Source organism: Asterias rubens, chromosome 11 (assembly GCF_902459465.1).
Source record: "Asterias rubens chromosome 11, eAstRub1.3, whole genome shotgun sequence".
In the NCBI taxonomy this organism is placed as follows: Eukaryota; Metazoa; Echinodermata; class Asteroidea; order Forcipulatida; family Asteriidae; genus Asterias; species Asterias rubens.
This window is the reverse complement of record NC_047072.1, coordinates 1618726-1640472: the sequence shown is the minus strand read 5'-3', so window position 1 is coordinate 1640472 and position 21747 is coordinate 1618726. Positions and strand designations below refer to the sequence as shown.

Below are 21747 nucleotides of genomic sequence, written 5' to 3'. Positions count from 1 at the left end.
ACGTTTGAAGATAATAAGATTGACCTGATTTGGATGAATATAAAGAAGAAGTGTCTGTAACCAGCGAATACAATCATAACCATATCACTCGAGCTGGTTATAGTTTAATGTTTTAGCAATTATTGTTGTACGGGACTTATTAATTGACCAAAGAGGGCGCTGTTCGTAAGGTCGAACAGAAAAGTGTATTGTTTGGTTGATAACTGGGTGAGCAGAACGAACAGTACTCAGATGTGGTATCTATCACTCCCTCGTTCGCAGAGTAATACCGTAATGCTACTCTCACACTAGGGAGAATATGCTAGCGAAAGTGCTTACGAACGGAAATATTTAACAATGGCTCAAACTTCGCAACATTCGCCACAACGAAAAGTCATGCATGGATCTATAGATTATCACAGTGTTTTTCCTGGATTTCTTGTTGACAAGATTTGTTTTCTATGGTTTGTCCGCTGACAGAATGAAGTAAAGAACATTCAGATTAGATGTGGTAGATCTTATCACAAATATAACAAGGGTTCTTCTGCAAAGAATATTGGTGTTGACCAACGAGTTTGTCCGCGAGTTTTTTAATGCAACAAGATTATGTATAGTAAATGCCGAAACCGTTAACATGGGTTGTCCTAATATAACTGCACAAAACATCAAGCATAGTAAGACTCATATTCAAATGTTGTGCATCCTGGGTTGAATCAAATTGAATAAAGAGTTTTACTTTCATTGACAGGCAAACGATTGATTGGCGCCGTGGTAAGGGCAGGCATAGAGAGCGACATTTTCAACAATGCCGCGTGTGGGTTACCAGTGACGTCAGACCAAGCATCGATCCCTGGGGCACACATACGAGTTGTATGTGACCCGCCCGTGATTGCGCAATACATCAGTGTGGACGACGATGTCCCTTATTTACAAGTAAACTCCCTAGCACTGTGCGAAGTGATGGTTGAAGAGTACTCCATGGAAGAATGCCTTCAGACGTCAAGTAAGAAAACAAGAAAATGAATTATGACTTTATTTTTTATGATTCTTTTTTTTTAGTGAACCATTTTAGTTGAATGGGGGAAACTAAAAACAACGAATTTCTTTATTCAGTAGACATCGTCTTGAATGGTAAACTCACTCTGTGACAGTATTTGCCAGAAATGGTTCTTGGAATGTAACATTTATTGCGTGATTGCGTATTTCGGTTTTTGTCGGCTGTCTGTCTGACTGACAGGATTTATCAACTGCTGTCAGTTTTACTTGTTTTTCTGCATTCTTATGGGATTAACCGCCTTTTGATTTAAAGGCAGTGGACACTATTGGTAATTGTCAAAGACTAGCCTTCACAGTTGGTGTATAGATCTCAACATATGCCAAAAGAACAAACCTGTGAAAATTTGAGCTCAATCGGTCATCGAACTTGCGAGATAATAATGAAAGAAAAAGTACCCTTGTCACACGAAGTTGTGTGCGTTTAGAAAAGTTCTAAACTTGAGGTCTCGAAAACAAATTTGTGGAAAATTACTTCTTTCTCCAAAACTTTAGCACTTCAGAGGGAGCCGTTTCTCACAATGTTTTATGCCATCAACCTCTCCCCATTACTCGTCACCAAGAAAGGTTTTACGCTCATAAGTATTTTGAGTAATTTTCAATACTGTCCACTGCCTTTAATATTTTGTTATATTTTGTTAAAGATACAAATATCTCGGTGAAGAGATTTTCTTTTTGCGAACGACCTCGACCTGTTCTACATGTTTATTTTCTGATTTTATTCAACAGCTACTGATATGTCAACAACCACTGATATGTCGACAGCTGCAATGATCGAGGACCCGTCGTTCTCCATCACCTGCATGTCCACATTGATGTTTGTGGACAAACAAATCACCAGCGCACGCCCTCTGTTGGTCGCTAACAAGAAGTCACCCACGCAATGTTTCATGCGCTGCAAGTTGAATAACGAGTGTTGGTCTTTCGACTACGTCATGACTTCTGGTCAGTGCAGGCTCTACGATGTAAAGGCTGGAGACTTGAAGGCAGATGATCAGCCAGGCTGCTTGGTGTATGCAGTAGTCCGTGGCTAGACCAGTATTGCAGTATTATTATTTGACTTCGCGCTCGATGTATTGCAAATTGTATTCATTTCAAATGTCCTTGCCCTACGGCTGTTCATAGAAGTCAGTTATTCCAACTTTCTTTTGTGTTTCATAACCTTGCATTATCTGAAGGCTGACATAATTTGTAATCAGTATACAACAAACAAAGTTAATAAACAGTATAGGCATGGAAACAAATTCATTAATTATCAAATAAATTAGCCAAAACCATAACATATACTTAATTATTTGTCTTTTCAAATGTCAAAATCCTATAGCCAGACCCTCAGTCTGTGAAATGCGTTGTGGCTTTGATATAACTCACAATAGCTTGATTTTGCCTGGAATAATGCGAGTATAACTCTTAATACCTAAGGTAATACCTCACTACTGCAGTAAAGCACAGTGCAGTGGTAGCCTCAGGAAAATGCTAGCAATTTCCAACTAAGAACGAAAGTTAGCAATTTTGCTTCATTTGTTGCTTCATGTACGTCAGCCACTACCGGTAAATCGATATTGCTCTAGATGATGCACTACAATTCTAAAACGTTATTTCACTTTGATGCACACCGTTCTCGCCTCAATTATTTGTAAAATTTGTATCAATAAATTGAGCTGTGCAGAAGTAATTCTAACTGACACATCACCGTATAGTTATTGATTTGCTCCCCACTTGCTGAGGTATATTTGACTCAAGAAGGACTACATAATCATCATTGAACTCAACACTTACTGCTGCAAACGACATTTACCAACATGTTGTTTCGCCTACTTTTCTAGTTTGTATCTGGTACCCAAACCCCATTGAAAAGGTCCCTATCTTCACAAAGGTTAACTACCAAATTTTACTATGTAAAAGTGTTTTAGTATTAGTTTGAAGATATAAATATTAACGAATTCGTTTGTGAGTTTATGGTTAAAAGATAAGGCTGCGTACGTGTTTTTGGGGTGTTTTTTTTTAATGCAAGTCGCCTGACACACAAGGCCTGAAGGCCACTTCAAGGTGTGGGCCACAATTATTTTTTTCCAGAGGCCTTTGTCACCTACTCCTAGGGCTGAACAGGGTTAAACCCTTTACAGTCCATACGGATGTAGGCTTGGGTATCATCAATTCGAATTCTGGCCGGTAGAGCAGAAAGCACTACCTCACCTATAGTGGAAATAGCAGGTAATAGATTCATGAAAACATAGAAGTATTTCCCTTTTTTTTTGGGGGGGGGGGGGTATGTGCAGCGGCTTCATATACGTCAAGAGTGTTTGCACTCAATGATAATAATGTGCCCTTTGTTTTGGGGGTATTTTTCCTTTTTATGTCACGCCTACGGCTATAATCCGAAAGGGCAGCTCAAATTGTGGGGCTACGAATGTTGAAACGGGTGTTTCTAAGTACGGCATACGACTGACTGACCTCAACTTTTCACGGGGAGATCACTCTTTCTCAATTTATTATATCGTGCGTGCTTAGATAGGCTCACGTTCCGAAATATAAAAAGAACAAAAACAATGTTTGGAATAAACATGTATTGGGAGTAACTGTAACGGAGCCCCTAAAAAGACAGGTAAAAACAAATGAAAGGGTAAACCAAAGTACTGAAAGTAATCAGTTCCCTTGAATCATTATTTCGGGGGGGGGGGGAGAGATTTAACATTTCGAGGGCCCGAGATAATACTTTGGGGGAGACGAATGTTATTTTGAGTGAAAGAATTTGTTACATTGTTTTTACCTTGTAAAATTTGAATATCATTTGGTACCTGTCCCATATACATATGCGCACCATTCGCGAACAGTTCAAGCATCGATCGCATACTCATGCGCAAAAAATTTTTTCGCGACCTCACGCATGCGCACATAATTTATTTCATTATGCGAGTTCCCTTGAACGTCAGCTACGACACTTTGCGTTTTAAAACTCTGAGCGGCAGAAGAAAAACGTCGCGTTCTCAGCCTATTGAAAAGATTATTCAGATAGAAGTGAAGTGAAAATAGAGGTGCAATGATGGCTCACTGCGAGGGAATATCGGTGGAGAAAAACCTGTTGATATTTCTCTTTGGAATCCTCGTGTGGTTTTACCCGCTATCCTGCTGGTGCCTCAATATCACAGGTAAGTATTTAATTAACGAGGAAACTAATGTGGGAACGCAGCATAAGGCAAAGTATACCTTCGTTTTTTGGAACCGTTCAACCAAGTTTAAAATGTATGTGAACATACACCCACCGTTTCATTTAAAAAGTCGCGTTTTTATAGATGTCGCCGAAAATCCGGAACGATTTGTGTCCTCGCAGAAGGAATCAATAATAATTATTGTAAATATTGTATTAATTTTTTTTTTTTTTTACCCATACACTGATGTGTGTAGAACTGTATACTCAGTACTTTCCCGAGTCCTGTGAAAAAATATCACAGGCATATTATGTACTGAGTATACAGTGCTAACACACATCGGTGTATGGATAAAAAAAAAATAATAATAATAATAATAATATTCTTCATCCCCGATGCAAATTTAACATCTATTATAATAATATTGTAGAATACACAGTCTTGAAAGCGTTATTCTGAGATTCAAACTTTGTGAACAAAAATGTATATCTTGTAACTAATCACATCACTTCGAATTGAAATGTCTTTCGTGCATTAGGCTTCTACTACAACTTTGTATTTACATTAATTTCAAGAGTGATTATCAAACGTATTATGCATTCCCTTTTAAACATACAACTCACTAAAAACTTAGATCAAAAGGATTGCGTCTCAGATCTATAACGAATGCATTTTCAAAATTGAGTCAATGTTCATTTCAGCATTGGATCTCCGTGGGATGCAGGCGAGCCAGATCTCGGACCGGACCGGACCGGGTTCAGCAGATCTAGCAATTGACGGCAACTCAAACACTTACTTCAATGGTGGGTCTTGCTCTCACACCGGTAAGTGTAAAATTTGAATAATTTTTTTTTGCAAGATGCAAATTACATAAAAGTGTTTAGGAGAGAGTGTAACTCGGGGCAACGAACATACGAGCCTCGCATAGACCTTATGCATTGACGTCATCCAGCGGCCATCTTAGTGGAAAAACGGTGACGAAACAATCGAAACGCACAGATTTGTACTCGCGGCGCACAGGATTGGCCAATGAACAACCTCCGTTTTACCTCTAGGTGAGGGCGCCCTACTGAAATGACGTCATGTGCATAAGGTCTTTTGTAAATTTTTGTTTGATTTGTTGGTACCAGCCACTCATATCCAATGAGTCCCATTGGATACAATGATATCATTGGATAAACGTGCAATGGTTCGGAGGAGGAGGAATTAGATGAAAACGAAAGTTAGGAATAAATAACATGGCAGTTATTGTAATGATTGTATTGCCGTGAAAAGGTTGAACCATTGAACAAACGAATATGGTCCACTAAACGATTAACGAAGGAATTGCACCACATCTCGTAATTTCATATTCTTTAAACCTATGCCTCTGAAGAAGTTCCGGTTTGGATCGAAAGCTAAGGCCATCTACCCTACTCATAATACTTTAAACCTATTTCTGATAAATTTTGATCTCTCTGAAGGAAGGTCAAAGTGTTCAATATTGTTACCCTTCTTCTGGCACAGTTTGACCTTTCATTAAGGTTTCAGCCAATTATTTGTCCGAATTTCATGTAATTCATGCCTCACCTATTATGTCCCTGTTGCAGGTAATGATGTTCATCCCTGGTGGAAGGTGAACCTGGGAGCAAACCACTGCCTGGGTAGTATCACCCTTGTCAACAGAGGAGATTGTTGTAGTAAGTCCTAAAAAGTTAATTGATCCAATTCACTAGACGTCATCAACATTAATATTGGATGCGCCATACTGGTTGGCAATGTCACTCTGTGCGCTATTCAGTGAAGTGCGCACTTTAGGCGACGCGGCGTTTTACACATAAACCTTTTGACAACCAAAAGTGTGAGTGTGGAACAGTCACCGCATGTGACGTGCCTGCAAGGGATCAATACTTGACGTTTGAAGATAATAAGATTGACCTGATTTGGATGAATATAAAGAAGAAGTGTCTGTAACCAGCGAATACAATCATAACCATATTACTCGAGCTGGTTATATTTTAATGTTTTAGCAATTATTGTTGTACGGGACTTATTAATTGACCAAAGAGGGCGCTGTTCGTAAAGTCGAACAGAAAAGTGTATTGTTTGGTTGATAACTGGGTGAGCAGAACGAACAGTACTCAGATGTGGTATCTATCACTCCCTCGTTCGCAGAGTAATACCGTAATGCTACTCTCACACTAGGGAGAATATGCTAGCGAAAGTGCTTACGAACGGAAATATTTAACAATGGCTCAAACTTCGCAACATTCGCCACAAATTCACTACGTTCACAAGTCATTCTCCACCTCCTTACGAAGATCGGTCACTTTATGCTGCTCTCACACGGCGAATATGCTAGCGAATATGCTATCGGAAAGACATATTTGACAATCGCTCAAACTTCGCAGCATTATTCGCCGTGTCTTCGTATAAGCGTTGGTAACAAATTCGGAACGTTCACAAATTATTTCCCACCTCCTTTCGAAGATCGCTCAATTTACAAACCGGTTTGTTAATTTCAGCGAACGTTGCGAAGATGGTCATTCGGCGTGATTTTCGTTAGCATTGGTAATGTTGGTAAAGCGTGCGTAAGCGTTTGCAACGTTCGTAAAGGCATTGGCAAACGTTGGTAAGCATTCGTAATATATTCGTAAGATATTGGTAAGGAGAGGGCTGACCGAGGACGATCAAGGGGTGAGACCGAGATGAAAATATTCACTATCCAACCGCCATTTTGGACGAATTCAACGCGAAATTAAAATATTCATGTTCGTAAGAACATTCGCCACTCTGTGAGAGCAGCAATACGAAGCGCTTTCGTACATTCAGCGAATGTTGTGAAGACGGTAATTCGCCATCGATTTGCGTAAGCATTTGGTAAGCCATTGGTACTGTTGGTAAAGCGTGCGTTATGCGTAAGATATTGGTAAGGAGAGGTTAAGGACGACAGAGAACATCAAATCGCAACTTTTGGGCGAATTCATCGCGAATTTAAACATTCGTATTCGCAAGATATTCGCCCAAGTGTGAGAGTAGCATTTACGGGGGAAAAGGGGGTTTACAAAAATGATTAAACGCTGGCAAGAGCCATGCCGACGGGCTAAACTTAAAGTCAAGTTAGTTATTATGACAAAGAAAAGTCATGCATGGATGTATAGATTATCACAGTGTTTTTCCTGGATTTCTTGTTGACGAGAGTTGTTATCTATGGTTTGTCCGCTGACAGAATGAAGTAAAGAACATTCAGATTGGATGTGGTAGATCTTATCACAAACATAACAAGGGTTCTTCTGCAAAGTATATTGGTGTTGACCAACGAGTTTGTCCGCGAGTATTTTAATGCAACAAGATTATGTATAGTAAATGCCAAAACCGTTAACATGGGTTGTCCTAATATAACTGCACAAAACATCAAGCATAGTAAGACTCATATTCAAATGTTGTGCATCCTGGGTTGAATCAAGTTGAATAAAGAGTTTTGCTTTCATTGACAGGCGAACGATTGATTGGCGCCGTGGTAAGGGCAGGCATAGAGAGCGACATTTTCAACAATGCCGCGTGTGGGTTACCAGTGACGTCAGACCAAGCATCGACCCCTGGGGCACACATACAGTTTTTGTGTGACCCGCCCGTGATTGCGCAGTACGTCAGCGTGGACGACAAAGATCATATGAATGAATATGACAACCTCATAACACTGTGCGAAGTGATGGTCGAAGAGCACCATATGGAGGAATGCCTTCAAACAACAAGTAAGAAAACAAGAGAATGAATTATGACAAAGACAGGTTTTTTTTTTTGTTTTTTTTTGTGTGGGTTACCAGTGACATCAGACCAAGCATCGATCCCTGGGGGACACATACGACTTGTATGTGACCCGCCCGTGATTGCGCACTACATCAGTGTGGACGACGGTGTCCCTAATTTACCAAAACATAAAACCTACCTGACACTGTGCGAAGTGATGGTTGAAGAGTACTCCATGGAGGAATGCCTTCAAACAACAAGTAAGAAAACAAGAGAATGAATTATGACAAAGACATTTTTTTTTTTTTTCGAAGACAAATTTGTGGAAAATTACTTCTTTCTCGAAAACTATGGCACTACAGCGGGAGCCGTTTCTCACAATGTTTTATACCATCAACCTCTCCCCATTACTCGTCACCAAGAAAGGTTTTACGCTAATAATTATTCTGAGTAATTACCAATAGTGTGCACTGCCTTTAATATTTTTTTATTTTTTGTTAAAGATGCAAACATCTCGGTGAAGAGATTTTCTTTTTTGCGAACGACCTCGACCTGTTCTACTAGTACTACTTTATTTTCTAATTTTATTAAACAGCTACTGATATGTCGACAGCTGCAATGATCGGGGACCCGTCGTTCTCCATCTCCTGCATGTTCACATTGATGTTTGTGGACAAACAAATCACCAACGCACGCCCTCTGTCGGTCCTTGACATGAAGTCGATATTGCGCTGTTCCCAGCGGTGTTTGAGGATGGAGAACGAGTGTTGGTCTTTCGACTACGTCATGACTTCTGGTCATTGCAGGCTCTACGATGTAAAGGCTGGAGACTTGAAGGCAGATGATCAGCCAGGCTGTTTGGTGTATGCAGTAGTTCGTGGCTAGACCAGTAAATTTGTGTGCTTTCAGATGCATGAGAAAGACGCCAGACACGACGTATTTCTCAGATTACAATATAATATTTTGATTAGTTACTACGGAAACGTGTCCAGTATACAGTTTTATTTGGAGCGAGAAACAGGAGGATATTTATCAATGTTTTCAGTAGTTTATGGGTTGTTAAGTGACAGGAAAACTGACAAGTTATTGAGCTGTTTTAAGGGCAGTGGACACGTTTGGTGATTTGTCAAAGACCACTAATAATAATAAAGAATATTTATAGGGCGCCAAAATCCACCAAAATGAGGTGTTCAAGGCCCACAGGAGGGGGAACCACACACAGCAAGGAAAATAAGACAAATAGACCAATTACACATAGGTGAGATTAAACAATGTGGTTTTCAACTTACATGGGAAAAAGACCTATCGCCCCATGACTTGCTTCTCTTAGTAACTTGAATCATGCATTGGAAGATCGGAGAGATCGCACAGGGGTATAATCTTAGCAGAAGTTTGAAAGTAATACGAGATTCGACTGGTAGCCAGAGTGTAGTGACTTCAGAACCGGTGTAATGTGAGTGTGTTTCCTGATAAGAGTGACAATGCGAGCAGTATTATCACTTGGTGTTATCACAACAATGCGTAAAATAACATATCTGTGAAAAGTTTGGGCTCGATTGATCATCGAATTGGTGAGAAAATGAAGAAAACAATATTCTTGTAGTACAAAATGTGTGTGCTTTCAGATTCCTGAAAAAAAAGCTTCAGACATAATGTCTTTTAAATGTTCAAGTACTTTCATTAGCGAGGAAATTACTGCTTTCTGCAAAACTATGCTACTATACTATCAATAGCTCTCCGTTGCTCGTAACCAAGTAAATTTGTATGCAAATAATATATAGTTTAGTAATTACCAAACGTGTCCAATGCCTTTAATAAAGCCTCAATTGGTTCGAAACATAATTAAATTACAGAGCAACTCGAAACAAAGAGTCACGTCTCAGTTTAATTCGCCTATAACGTGTGATATTTTTATCTGAGGTACGTGACTCTTAAAAGGGCAACACCATTAAACTAGTCCAGTATAATAATAATTATCACGTACTAACCTTGATGTGGCAGTCTTGCCTTCACAATGTCAATGTCACAGCTTTCATCAGGCACTATAAACGAAAAACGCTTAATAAATTACTTCCGTGGTTAGCATAAGAACAAACATAACAGAGTCTATTTGGGGAAAATTTCTCAGCATTTGATGTTAGATGAACCAGAAAATATTGTGGTAACTGAAAACACTGAAAAATGGCAGCTATTTTTGAAATGTGGTTTCTGGTTTGAAAATTGGGTGGCAGCTATTCGTTTTGGTAATGCGCATAATTATTTGCATTGCTATGACACTTTAAGATAGTTGTTTAGTTTAAAACTGAGCGCACCTTCTTCGAGGCCATTGAATTAGGCCTTCTGTTTAGACTAACAAAACCCGTTTGTAGTTTCGTTGTCATGGATACGTGGCAGTGTAAACACCTCGGGTAGCTACACCAACAAGAAGACTCTTGGGATTTGACTGAATCGTCCACTTCTGCACGGACTTTCGGTTGAGTAACTTCGTGTTCAAAACAATGCAGTTCAGAAAAAAGTATGACTAATTTAGTTAAATTTATGTGGGGTGGCTACCAGGGAATTTTGTCCGCCGAAGATTCGGTCCCCAAAAATGTCCCATTACATGAGAAAAGAATTATTGATTATTGGGCTGGAGGACGATGATTCAAAAGAGGGCACTATCAGAAGAAGTTTGTAAACATTTTAAAAGAATCTTAAAAGAATCTCCGGGGAACAGAATCTCCTACCACACCTTAAGTTATTATCACTACCAAACAATTAAGCCCCCCCCCGTTACTCTCAATACCCCCCCCCCCGACCTAATTATCCCCTATAGCTCTCAACCCTATTGTATTAGGGGGGCCCCTAATAACTAGCTTTATCGGCTGCTGCATAATATTGGGTGCGTTCGTTTAGCTTCCCTGGGTCGACCCCGGTGTGTGGCGGTTTTTTTCCCAGGACGAACGTGGGTAATTATCTGCACACGTTCGTCCTAGAAAAAGAAAACGCCACACACCGGGGTCGACCCGGGGAAGCTAATCGAACGCACCCATAGCTACATGTCATTCGGTCACGCCCCCTCCAACTCTCAACTTTTGTCCCCATCAAAAGAGGGCGCTGTTGTATTTGACCCGCTTTGACCTTTCCGTAACTCGGTCTTGTTCACACTTTCAGTACTATTTTGACTCCCGAAACCACGATTTATCTTTAAAATGACGGTTTAGTTTCGTGAACTTTAAACTGCACCTTTTCTACCACAAGTGTCAGAGGCTACCACAAAGCTCTACATCACCAGGACGCCTCGACGTATGCGTTTATTCTTTATTTTTAAAAACAGATTTTTGACCTACCGATTACAAAAAACATGGCTGCTTGTGTGCGGTCAGTTAACAATATTTTCACAAAAAGGACAGTTAAATTTGTGACAACACATCAGGGTTTTATGTGCAGGAGGTTCACTGCTACGGAGACTAGTGCAGCAGCTAAGAAACCAGTCCCAGCTGAGCTGACATGGACGCAGTATTTCTTCAGGTTTGTGTCAATTTTACAAAATCATAAAAAATGGGGCCATTCGTTTTTTCGTATCCTGGACCTGGTGTCATGTGTTTTCAGTAGGAAAAATAGTAGGATAACAGGAAAATTGTTCACAATCAAAAACTAAATATTTTTGTTTCAAATCATCTATCTAATTTTTTAACAATTACCATTTCACTTCATGGTGTGTTGAAATTTTTAAAGTTTTGGTTTTACGTTGCAAGAGATAGTCCGCCATTAACAGTGCTTATGCATGCATGACATTGGAGCAACGTCATATGTTTTCACACCTTTCATTGGTTGGTATTTTATTGAATATTTAGAAGCTAGTATGGCGTGCAAAATAAATCAAAAATATTATTCAATTACTACTTAAAAAATTTAATTACATTTTTGTCCTAAAGGCATTATGGCTACTATATTAAAATCCAGAGATATCATAAGGCATGAAAGTAAAACACCCCACCCCTCCTTGATGCACTCACACTTCATAACAATCCGTTTTCCCCCATTACAGACCAGTAATGTTTGGTTTCAGGAGATAAGAAACCAATCTATGATATTTTCTCTTTAATGTAGACTTAATATTTATTACGCTTATCGGAATTTATTACAGTATGCAGTAAATCAACAACAAAAAATTGTTGTAATTTTCACTTAAAATATTTTAATATTTTCCCCACATTTGCACACCATAGAATCCCAAATAGTAACCACCTCACGTGATCCATCTAGTGACTAAAGCAGAATGAAACTCAATCTAGCAGATAGTAATTTTGCTTTGAACTTTCGAGGTTGGATGATGTTTCTTTGACTCATTTGAATGTTGGCATAATAATGCACTAGTGATTAGTACCAAAAATCAATCATTTTATAAATGTTTGAGCATAACCAACGACAGGAAACTTTATTCTCAGCATGATTAAGCCTGATGAAAATACCGACCGTGAGTAAACTGCATGGCTTCTGTCACCGGTGCAGCTTGCAGAATTTCGCGGTAAATGGGAATCAAAGTTGGGGACCGAAAACATATGAGGCTCGATAACTTATGACGCTACGATATTATTACTTCATGCTATAGTATCTGATTCTTCTGAAACGTTCGTACGAACGATGATAATAGTCTGTTGGGGTGTTATAAAACAAATACATGTATTGACTGTTAATAATTCGTGCATAGAGAAAGCTCCTTGGATCACCTCGGGAGTCATAGTTTTAACCAGAGCACTCGAAGCAGTCAATATTTGTATATTAGCCGCCATGGCCAAACCTAAATAATTGGTTACCTAATTGACATTCTGACTTTACTTTGTTTGTATTCACTCTTGTTTTTCATGTTCCTTCTGCCATGGTGTAACTATCGACTCTGATGTAAATACAGCACGGTGAGTAGCCTCGACCTTTCTTGCTCTTTTAAGGAACATGACAGAATTTTTTTTTGCAAACAAAAGTTGCTGGCAGTGTAAGATGTAATCCACCATATTACATAAACTGACAAGCCTGTTAAAGTTTGAGATCGATCGGCCATCTGGGTCACGAGAAAGTAGTGAAAAAATGTTCACCATAGTCATTGCATGACATTGATTAAAAAAACACTCAATAAAACGCTCACTGAGCGATAAGAAGGAATATGAAATTTCAGACAGATATATTTCAAAGGATGCTTGCTACTATCAACATTCAACATTAGTAGACCGTGTAAGTTTTATTTTAATCTATGACCTTACATTACATGTACATGTACACAAGTTTCTTGTCAATTCTGTAATGTTCTGTTTTACAATAGCAACTGTGGTGGAGTTTCATTGAAGTTGACAGCGCTAGGCCTGGGCGACTTAAAAGTGAAGTTTAATACTCGACTTGTCGCACCTCAAAAAGTAGCGACTACGACACTTGGCTTGACTAAATTTTATTATCCCAAGGTGCTTTGTGGCAATGTTTGCCGCAAGCCCAACATATACGTACTAAAATTCAAGCTGAAAGGATTGAAGGATTGTGTCCGTGTCTTGATGTGTTTTGTAAGTAAATTATATTGTGTTGACTAGTCGTGAGGGCCACAATTAACTGAGTAGTTGAACAAAGGTAGTCGCGACTCGACTAAGCAATCAATAGTTGCGGCTACGACACTAGTCGCACTCATCGCCCAGGCATGGACAGCACCATAATTAAATTTACATGTAATACTTAGGCCCTTCGTGTATATCTGAGAAAATTTATCATTATCCTGACATCCAGAATGAGTTTTTAAAGCTTGTTTTTATTAGTCTGTTAGTCATAATTGAGTTCTTTGTTATTAAAACGTGTTTCTCTTTTTATTTTACAGCATTTCTGGGGGCCGGGTGAGTACAAATACTATTTATAAAATGCTTTTTTTTTTTTTAAGATGTTTTTAAAAGTAACACTAAAAGACAGGCGCTCCAGAGTGGCGCTGAACCTAATTCTGAATTTTAAAAGTACATGAAAAGTTTGACGTCTGAAACAGTTAGGAGTGACTGGAAGCAAAAGATCGACTATTGCAGTTGGACTCTGGGTCGCCCTGGTTTCAGATGTCGAACTTGTCATGAGCCAAGCCAATGTTTATGTTATGTTTAGTTCGCCTGTCTGAAACAGAAAGTTATTTGGGGCGACCTAAAGTCGCTCCTAATCTATTTAGTTCTGCGCGACTCTGGCGGGCCTGTCCGAAACGGGTGTAATTTTATTTTTTTTTAAGTTTCAAGCAATATGAAAATCTGCTATGTTTTGTTTTTACTTGAATGAAATAAATATAATGGAAAAAAATAGTGATATGTATGGTCAGCTAACATGGCTGAGACATTAAATACTCGCCTCTCACCACAATGGCCATGGTTCGAATCCCAGTCAGGACTAATGTGATTTGACTTGAGTAACATTGGTTGCCTCAAAGTTTTTTCTTGCCCTCTGGTTTTACTCCCGCCGAAATGTTCAAACACTTTACTGTCTGGCTAGAAACTGTGCTCCATCCATACTCTGTGACCACAGAGTATTTATCATGTTTTGTTTATGGGTCAATGTGGCTGGACGCCACTCATGCCAAAAAGCCCCCTTGCATGTCAGACAGCTGGCACACGTCCTTGGCAGTCAAGCTCCTCCGCTAGCAAGGATGATTACCCTTCCAAACTATCATGAACCATAATAATAATAACAATATGGTACTCATGGCGCTGAGATATAAAAACTTTCAGAAAGATTGGTTATTGCAGTGATGAATTCTTAGACCGAATGATGTAGCACCTTATTGGTTTACAAGGTGCTACGCGCCTCAGCCACAGCCAGGAACACAGAGGCGAACAAATTCTCTTTACGATAAGTGCACTGGGTTCTTTTACATGCGTTGCACAACACATGGGATCAGCGGCTTTATGTCCCATCCGAAGGACGAAGCAATGGTTAAGTGTCTTGCTTAAGGACGAAAGTGTCACGGCTGGGGATTCGAACCCACACTCTGCTGATCAGAAATACCAGAGTTTGAATTCGGTGCTCTTAACCGCTCGGCCACGACACTCCTATTATCTTTTTCCATATTGGAGGAATTGCAAGGTATTAAAAGGTGTCAATGGATATTTTGATTTGCCGTAACACCTACAGTTCATTGTATATCTCAAGCTGGTTAGATGTTCTTTTGAGAACCTGTCTGGCTATAATAGTGCAAAGTCGATTTTATGGAATTTTAGAGACTTTTCTTTTACCCCGGAGTAGATTTTTTTCAGAATTTGGGAGACTTCTCAGTTCTAAAAAGAACTGTCTGCTTATTAACTGCTACCTAGGTTGAAAGTTGGAAATTGGCCGGGACTAGCCTACTACTTTCGCCTAGTAGATCTACATGTAGGGGACTTCTCGTCATTAACTTAACTGCTGTGACGTGAGTAAGTGCAGGCAAGCGTTTCCAGAACTCAGAAGTCTCCTGATTTGTGAAAAATCTACTGGGTGGTAGTAGAATCTAGTAATAGTAAGACACGTTCTCAAAAGAACATAATCTAGTTTGTTCTGTATTCCACCTGCGTGTGTTATAGCTAACAGTAGTGTTTTTGTTTACCTATTTTCTCTTTTGAATGCAGTCGCCAACTGGGGAATCCCCCTAGCTGCCCTCGGTGACATGAAGAAAGACCCAGAGATCATTAGTCCCAGGATGACAACAGGTAACTATGGCAACAACCGTGACCATAGATCACAGTGGTCCAGTAGTAACACTGCAGGACTGCAGGACTTGCAATCACAGGGTTGTGGGTTTGAATCCCCCTAGCTGATTTTACAATGACTAGAACAAGTATTGTCGTCAAGTTACTCGTGGAAAAATTGTGGCTTGATAGCCTGAAAAGTCTATTAAAAGCCCTTTTCATACGAGAGCAATTTAGCAAGGGTCCCTTGCTAAATTGTAGCATGGTTGTACGATTTTACAAAGTGCAACTCGTGTGAAAGGACAATAATTTTTGGAGTGTCCAGGGTCCCTTGTCAAATCTTGTCCAACATTGCTACATTTTGTCGGAGGTCTGGACCTATGTACGACAAAATCTTACACTAGCGGAAGTTTTGACCAAGGCAGGGGCTACATCATCGTGTGAAAGGAACTCTTGTTTGTTGAACAGTGCCTAGGTGAAGATGCCCATACAGCACATGCTATTGTGGGTGCTATCTTGTCCAACTATGGTGATCAGGATTACCAATTCGTCATATCACTCTCATGTCGCACAAGGGTTGTTAGTTTTTTAACTTTGCAGTGTGAAAGCTCACAAAATCAGTCACGCATGGTGACAACAAATAGACAATCCACGCTCGTTTATTTTTTAACAAGGGACTCTGGCTTCATTTTTGGCGTGTGAAAAGGGCTAAAGACTACATCATGTGTACATATTGTAGGTCAACCCTTGTACTTACTGAAATTTTCCTACTTTTTAACGACTTAGTAAAGGCATTGGACACTATTGGTAATTACTCACACATAATAAACATAGAACCTTACTTGGTAATAAGCAATGGATATATCTGTTGGTAGTTTTCGAGAAAGAAGTAATTTTCCACGAATTTGATTTCATGACCTCAGATTTAGAATTTGAGAACTCGGAATCAACAATCTAAACGCACACATCTTCGTGTGACAAGGGTGTGTTTTCTCTCAGTATTATCTCGCAACTTTGACATCTAATTGCTAATAGAGCTCAAATTTTTCACATGCTCTTTTTTTTAAGCATGTTGAGATACACCAAGTGAGGAGACTGGTCTTGACATTTACCAGAAGTGTCCACTGCCTTTAATAGAATGCCTGAGTGTGTAACATGCTTTGTGTTTCTTGTTGTATTCCAGCTCTGTGCATCTACTCGGCTCTCTTCATGAGGTTTGCATGGATGGTCAAACCACGCAATAGTCTTCTCTTTGCCTGTCATTTCACCAACGAGTGCGCTCAGTTAGGTCAACTCACCAGGTGGTTTAGGCATAACTAGTAAGTATAACTATAAACAGTCTCCTCTAACTAGTGTGCTTAGTTAGTTCAGCTTACCTGGTGGCTTAACCATAACTAGTGAGTATAACTGTAAACGGCCTCCTTTTATCAGTTTATTAGTGTGCTTAGTTAGTTCAGCTTACCTGGTGGCTTAACCATAACTAGTGAGTATAACTGTAAACAGTCTAATGTGGCCTGTCATTTCACAAACTAGTGCACTCAGTTAGGTCAGCTTACCAGGTGACTTAACCTTAACTAGTAAGCATATAACTATAAACAGTCTCTTCTTACTAGTGTGCTAGTGAGTTCAGCTTACCAGGTGGCTTTCCATCACTAGTAAGTAATTCGTGTTTGGTAATTGTCGAAGACCAGTATTCTCACTTGGTGTATCCCAACATAAAATAACAAGCCTGTGGAAATTTGGACTCAATTGGCAGTTGAAAATGCAAGAAAATGTACAAAATAGTGTGCTTTCAGATAGGAATAAAAGGCTTTTGGCCGGAAGTCTTTTATTATTTTAGTGAGAAACTACCTCTTTCTGAAAATCGTTGTTACTTCAGATGGAGTCGTTTCTCACAATGTTTTATACTTTCAACAGCTCTCCGTTGCTCGTTACCAAGTAAAGGTATGCTAATATATATTTTAAGTAATTACCAAACGTGTATAGTGGCTTTAAACTGTCTCCTCTTTTCCTGTCATTTAAACCAAGGAGTGCGCTCAGTTAGGTCAACTGACCAGGTGGTTCATTAACTAACCCTAACGACTACAGTCTCATCTTTGCCTTAAAGTTATGACTAAAAATAGTGGAAATGTTTTTTTTTCTTCAGTGGCTCTTCCAAACATGCAGTTGCGGCAGTAGCAGCAACAACAGTGACTGCAGCATCAGTGGTCGCCGTCCAGGAAAGTGATGTAGAGACTGTATCAAGGTGGGTGAACATTATTCTCTTGTTCTGACTAAGATAATGGTAGAGGCTTTTTATATAGCGTTTATATCAGTCACTTAGTGACGCTCAAGGCGCTTTAACATACTTTATGTAACTGACATACAGATCCTTGTCATTTGATTGGTGGAACTTACTTCACGTGACATTCACTATTACTCCCATCCGCACCGACGATCAAAGAGACCTATTTGCCCATGGGGAATAGCATTTCCCATTCAACAGTTAGGATCATCCTTGTTCGTAATGTTTTCGAGTAGTACAGCGCCGCCGAGCCGCTGCTAAAACAAAGGTGCACCTATGCAAAAGGTTGTGATCCGATTGCTATTAAATTTGTGCATTGTTGCCGCTATGCAGTCCGAACTAGTAATTTGTGTGATTGCCTCGTGAAATGGAACAGTCCAAATTTTACCCTGCGATAATATTCCTCACATTCCTCTCTGAGCCACTCAATATTTGTTTAGTATTTTTTTCTGCAAGGTATGTGGGACTATGTTTGAGTTATGAGACCTACTCCTTTAATGTAACACTGTGTAATGGTTTACAAGATACTGTGACGCAATATGCAGCCAATCAAACCAGGAACACCGGGACAAGCCCCTTCTCTTTTCGATACGTGCGTTGTACAGCACATAGGACCAACAGCATTAGCCTTGTTTTGGGCAAACTTGCTTTAAGATAAAAAATATTTGAAAAGTTTTAAAACATCTTTTGATTTACTTTCATTTCAGTGTTGATAACACAGCAGAGGAGGTACAGTCAAGTCCATCAGCTTAAAAACAATCACCAAGGTCTGTGAAAATAAGGTCCTTATTAATTACAAATTCTTTCAATATATTAGAGTGATATAATCTTGGTCCAATTTCATAGAGCTGCTTAGAGCAAGTTCGAGTGTGCACAATGGTTAACTAAAGGTTGACCATTTGCACTCGAACCCAGGCTGGTCGACCATTGGTTGACTACTGTGGTCGACCATTTGGAACCAGCCTCGAGCCCATGGTTTCTTCACTGGTCCCAACAGCATGTTCCATTCTAACCTGTGTAAAGCGCAGAGGGGAACCAGTGACACTAAGGCGAAAAGACCGAAGGTTGACTAGACTTCCAAATGAATCGTTCGAGTGAGTGCATAACTGGGCATGTGCGTTGCTAGTCTGTGGTCGACCACTGGTGGACGAAGTGTGCGCACTCGAACTTGCTCTTAATCAGAAAGAACTGCTTTAAAATTAAACAGGATACCAGCCACAGGTCTGGATCTAGATCTGGATCAATACTGCAATCAATCTCCCACTGTAGGGATGTATAGGTTGCAGGTGTGTGGTGCTGGGGACTCTAATTATTATAGACGATGTGACCTATGTTTACATTCAAACCGCCCTCTGTTGACAAAACACTGTATACGTCATGTTTCGCCGGGCAAAAGACACGTAGTCATGGTAAGATTGCATACACTTTCTAGCTGGCTGCCAAAACACAAAGGTTTTGCCCGGCGGTATGCGCGCGAATCATGTTATGGTTTTCGTGTGACGTCAGAGGTCACATTGTCTATAATGCGCTATACTTTTGATATTTAGATAGTACTTGTGGGCTGATAACCTTATGCTGGTTAGCATTATTTTGTTGTGCTTAGCCACTTTTTGTGCTTTTAAGGAGCGCTATGAAATTGGACCCTGGGTCTAATCCTAGAACTGCTTATGCAGAAAAAAGTAAGCACAACAAAATTATGCTTACTAGAATAAGGTGCCAGCCAAAATGCCTTGTCACATGGACAATCTTTGACTGGTACCCCGCTTATTAAATATGCTTTGAGCACAAGCATTTTAAGCCCTAATTACTGCTTTGAAAGCTGATTAAGAAGAATGTATTGCTTAAACATTTTCTGCTAACAGAAATTAGCAGAACACCAGTTCCAAATTGTACATGTGAAACGTCATTTTGGCTGGTAACCTTACTCTGGTAAGCATATTTTTGTTGCACTTAGCTGCTTTTTTGCTTAAGCAGCTCCATGAATTTGGGCCCAATTTCATAGCGCTGCTTAACTATCGGTATTAAGTAAATTTTCGTGCTTACTGTAGCAGTAAAATCCGCTAAGGTTTAAGCGCGTAAGTCACAGGGTAGCATGAAAATTTGGCGGCCAGTCAGTTAGTTTTGTGCAGTAAGCACCAGAAGGTTAGCATGCCTTTTCGTGTGCTGACAGGGACAGTAAGCATTGCTATGAAATGGGATTCAATCTCTTGTGTTTGAATCCCGGTTGATACCCAAGCCTACATCCATATGGACTGTAAAGGGGGTAACCCTGTTTCAGCCCCAGGAGTAGGTTGCAACGGGCTCTGGAATAAAATAATTGTAGCCCACACCTTGAAGTTGCCTTCAGGCCTTGTGTGTCTGGCGACTTGCATACAAAAAATAATAATAAAAATAGTAAGCACAAAAATCGACCGTAAAGCAGCTCAATGAAATGGGGCCCTGGTGTAATGCAAATGGACTGGTAGAGGATTGGTTTTTAGCTGGAATTTTGGTTGGGGGCTGGTACACCATGTGGAAATCTTGGGTACAAGGTTGTGATTGAGAAGAATAGGGTGGGGGTATCGACTAACACGGTCGGCCATTACTGGGAGTCAAATTTTTGACTCGCATAAATGGCTGACTGTGTTAGTTCGCAAAGTAAAAGGAAAACCATGCAATTTCGAGGCAAATTTGTGTGGATCATTATAGTCTACTTTTTAATTATCTATCTAACCATGCATTTCATAACGCTTTTCAAAGACCAACCCGACCGATCCAAGGCAACTGGTTCCTTTAAAAGTAGGATTTGAAACTTTGCATGGTGGAATTTAGTGAAGGTTTGCGGTAACACCATGTAGTGATAATTTCTAAACCGTTTCTAAATTGGTTTGGGTGGTTCTGAAAAGAACCTTTGATTTCAACTCAACGTTTCGATCAGTATGCTCTGATCGTCTTCCAGGAAAAGAAGTTTTTTAAAGCCATGGTCTAAAAGTAAAACAAGTTTGGGGAAAACCAGAGTACACAGTTCTTAAAGCCATTGGACCCTTTCGGTAAACAGTATTGTCCAAGGCCCACACTTCGTGTATCACAACTGCTATATAAAATAACAAACCTGTGAAAATTTAGGCTCAATCGGTCATCGGAGTGGGGAGAAAATAACGAGAAAACCCACCTTTGTTTCCGCACGTTTCGCCGTGTCATGACATGTGTTTAAAATAAATCGGTAATTCTCGTTAACGAGAATTGATATTGTTTTACTGTGTTCTCAAAAAGTAAAGCATTTCATGGCTTTAATCATTGGTGTAGATTGTAGGATGAACAATTGTTTTAAAAATAATCTTTATTCCTGATGCAATGATGACATACATTTTCGAGACAGGCCTCAAAATGAGAAACTGACAAAACACAATAAAAAATAAATACAAAGCAAAATCCTTTTTTTTTTTAAGTAGGATTTTGAAATAATGTTGAGGAAAAGTAAAACTCTTTAAGATTGGTGTATTTAAAAGGAAATATAGAAAATTTAGAAAGTTTTCAAATTGTTTATTTTTTGCACCCCATATCTATTGTAGATTATAATACTAAAATAACTATTGTTCATAATTATGTAAACATTTTTACATACATACAAAAATGAATATAGTAAATTGCGGTGGTCATTTTAAAGTCACTGGACTCGCTCTCTTGTGAGTTTAAATCATCAGAATCAAACTGAGTCCGGGAGGAAAATTAGACTTGTTTTAGTCTGGTGGGAGTCAGTATTCACATTGCAGTTGAAAACAAGAATTTTAACGAGTTTTATAGTAAATGTTGCAGCTTAAAACAGGGTTTTATTGGTTGTAGGAATTGAAGCAATACAAATGTTAAGCAAAAGTATAATCCAAACTCAGTTGAAATACTTGAATTTCTTATTTTTTTGGTGAGT

The 21747-nt window shown here is 39.4% G+C and overlaps 2 protein-coding genes across 2 annotated transcripts; both read left to right on the top strand.

Moving 5' to 3' along the window:
- Positions 1-735: 735 nt before the first annotated feature.
- On the top strand, positions 736-2387 carry LOC117296282. The gene is made up of 2 exons (XM_033779123.1): positions 736-982; positions 1762-2387. Exons 1-2 carry the CDS (start codon positions 940-942, stop codon positions 2064-2066), a joined length of 348 nt encoding a protein of 115 aa, XP_033635014.1. The 5' UTR covers positions 736-939; the 3' UTR covers positions 2067-2387.
- An 8639-nt stretch (positions 2388-11026) lies between these two features.
- LOC117296844 (mitochondrial pyruvate carrier 1-like) lies at positions 11027-18747 on the top strand. Its single transcript, XM_033779923.1, has 7 exons — positions 11027-11420; positions 12805-12808; positions 13747-13762; positions 15500-15580; positions 16743-16878; positions 17706-17804; positions 18551-18747. Exons 1-7 carry the CDS (start codon positions 11254-11256, stop codon positions 18594-18596), a joined length of 549 nt encoding a protein of 182 aa, XP_033635814.1. The 5' UTR covers positions 11027-11253; the 3' UTR covers positions 18597-18747.
- The last annotated feature ends 3000 nt before the right edge of the window (positions 18748-21747 follow it).